General features: G+C 38.1%; 1 protein-coding gene across 1 annotated transcript in view; it reads left to right on the forward strand.

Moving 5' to 3' along the window:
* Window positions 1–2913, forward strand: part of CCDC73 (coiled-coil domain containing 73) — a 57568-nt gene that overhangs the window by 16343 nt on the left and 38312 nt on the right. Inside the window, exon 4 of the mRNA XM_014534952.1 lies at window positions 1322–1357. Coding sequence (XP_014390438.1) covers window positions 1322–1357 — 36 coding nt within the window. The remainder of the gene's footprint in view (window positions 1–1321; window positions 1358–2913) is intronic.

Raw genomic sequence — 2913 nt, forward strand, 5'->3', positions numbered from 1 at the left:
GTGCATGGGTGGGGGCCGGCTGGTTTGCCCTGAAGGGGGTCCCGGATCAGGGTAGGGGTCCTGCTGGGGTGCCTGGCCAGCCTGGGTGAGGGGCTGATGGGTGTTTGCAGGCTGGTCACACCCCCTTCAGAGTGGAGGTTCCCACTGGGGTGCCTGGCCAGCCTGGGTGAGGGGCTGATTGATGGCTGTTTGCAGCTGGTCACACCCCCTTTAGGGTGGGGGTCCCCACTGGGGTGCCTGACCAGCCTGGGTGAGGGGCTGATGGCTGTTTTCAGGCTGGCCACACCCCTTTTAGGATAAGGGGTCCCCACTGGGGTGCCTGGCCAGTCTGGGTGAGGGGCTGAGGGCTGTTTTCAGGCTGGCCAAGCTCCCTGGTGATGGAAGCTCCCAGCCTCTCCTTTTTTTATTTATTTTTTTATTCTGGGATTTATCTTCTATAATTGAAACTTTGTTGCCTTGAGTGGAGCTCAGAGCTGGCCGCAGCAGGCAGGAAGCTTGGCTTCCTTCATCACTGGGCCATCTAAGCCTCCTGTTTGCTCCAGCTCCATGGCTGCTGGCCACCATCTGGGTTGGGTTAATTTGCATATAGTCGCTCTGATTGGCTGGTGGGCGTGGCTTAAGGTGTAGCGAAGGTACGGTGAATTTGCATGTTTGTCTTTTATTAGTGTAGATAACATTGGCAAATATGTTCTCCCATGCAGTGGGCTTTCTTATTGTTTTGTTGGTGGTTTCTCTTCAACTGCAGAAGCTTTTTATTTTGATATAGTCCCATTTATTTATTTTCTCCTTAGTTTCCTTTGCCATAGGAGCTGTATCAGTGAAGATGTTGCTCAGACACAACTTTGCCTAATATCCTTGCAGTGCTTAGAATATTTAACTAGTTTTTTTTTGGCAAGTTTACTTTAGTTTTCCTGTTTTAAAAAGTCATTGTTTATTATACTATTACATGCATTTTTTAAATTTTCAGGATATATTGTCAATGCAAATACAAATGGTATTTATTTCATAACAGTGTGCCCTTAGAAAATGTTACGTTATTATTTATGAGTAGATAGCAAATTACTGAAGTATTTAAGAAAAAACTTCTGGAGGGCAAAACTAAACTTTCAAGAATGATTGTTGTCTCTAAATCATTTCCTTTGTTGACTGGCTTTTTCCTTCCATTCATGTTTTATTATTTATTTTCTCATTCATTGTAAAAGCATATTCACATTTTATCAAGTTCAAACAATAATCATGTAAAATATATCTATAATCTCACTGTGTAAATCACTGTTATCAGTTTACTTACCTGTGTTTTAATCTTTATAATTGTTTGTAGTTGCAAATGAAGATGTGTGCCTTGGAAGAAGAAAAGGTATTAATTACTTTTTTAACAATTTAAAGCATGGTTAAATGTATTTGAGTATCAATTGTTGCCATAATGGAAAGGAGTATTAGTAATACACTAATGGAAACTGTTAATTGCTGAAAATCTTAGACACAGAAAGGACCCAAGGGAATCGTGTTACTTGACCACTGTTATTTTGCAGTTGAGAACATTGAGACCTATCAAGATTTGCTGAAGTTCAGTATCCCATTTTGAAGTGGTAAAGTTGGGACTAGAACCCAGGTCTCTTCAGCCCCCAAATTAATGCTATTTCCACTCTACTGCAATTAAGTGTAATATTTTTTAGTGCTTTTTAATGCAATTACCTTCTTTAAAAAACATTAAAATGATTGTCATCCGGGTGCCAACCAACTGGAAAAGAGGACACAACTCCAAACATTCCTAGAAATTCATCTGGCATTAAACATTTTTCCTAGCTATCTAATAGTTAATACATGTTTTGAGTATGTCAATGAACATATCACTTATAATATTAATAATTTATGGTTTGTTATTTTTAGCTAAAGACCTTCTTTTAAAAATTCTCCCATATCCTTAAATTTATAAGACAAATGTACCTGTATTTTGTTAATTAGAATATATTTATTCTAGCTATATGAATTAAATACTTAATTATACAGTATTCATAAGTTCTCAAGAATGGTGTATTGATAAAATTTGTTGTTATAAGATTTTTCATTTCATCCAGGTATCAAGAATAGAGGAGAGAGTGCTCTGGGATTCTTTTTATTTATTTATTTATTTATTTATTTTTAAGGATTCTAGAATGTAATAAGACATATAGAAAATTAGATGGAGAAATTCCAAAGAAAAATTTCATTTCTTTTTTTTAAAATTCTTTACTGTTTAAAGGATTACATATAGTATTACATATGTCTCCTTTTTCCCCCATTGACCTCTCCCCAGCCACCCCTCCCCCCAGCACATTCTCTCACTTCCCTACTGTCTGTGTCCATTGGTTGTGCTTATATGCATGCATACAAGTCCTTTGGTTGATCTCTTACCCCTCCACACATACCCTCCCCTGCCTTCCCTCTGAAGTTTGACAGTCTGTTTGATGCTTCTCTGTCTCTATTTTTGTTCATCAGTTTATGTTGTTCATTATATTCCACAAATGAGTGAGATCATGTGATATTTATCTTTCTCTAACTGACTTATTTCACTTAGCATAATGCTCTCCATGTCCATCTATGCTGTTGCAAATGATAAGAGTTCTTTTATACAGCAGTGTAATATTCCATTGTGTAGATGTACCACTGTTTTTTAATCCACTCGTCTGCTGATGGGCAATTAGGCTGTTTCCAAATTTTAGCTATTGTAAATTGTGCTGCTATGAACATAGGGATGTATATGTCCTTTCTGACTGGTGTTCCTAGTTTCTTGGAATATATTCCTAGAAGTAGGATTACTGGGTCAAACTGGAGTTTCATTTTTAATTTTTTGAGGAAACTTCATACTGTTTTCCACACTGGCTGCACCAGTCTGCATTCCCACCAGCAGTGCACGAGGGTTCCTTTTTCTCC

This window comes from Myotis brandtii, unplaced genomic scaffold (assembly GCF_000412655.1).
Source record: "Myotis brandtii unplaced genomic scaffold, ASM41265v1 scaffold1341, whole genome shotgun sequence".
Lineage (NCBI taxonomy): Eukaryota > Metazoa > Chordata > Mammalia > Chiroptera > Vespertilionidae > Myotis > Myotis brandtii.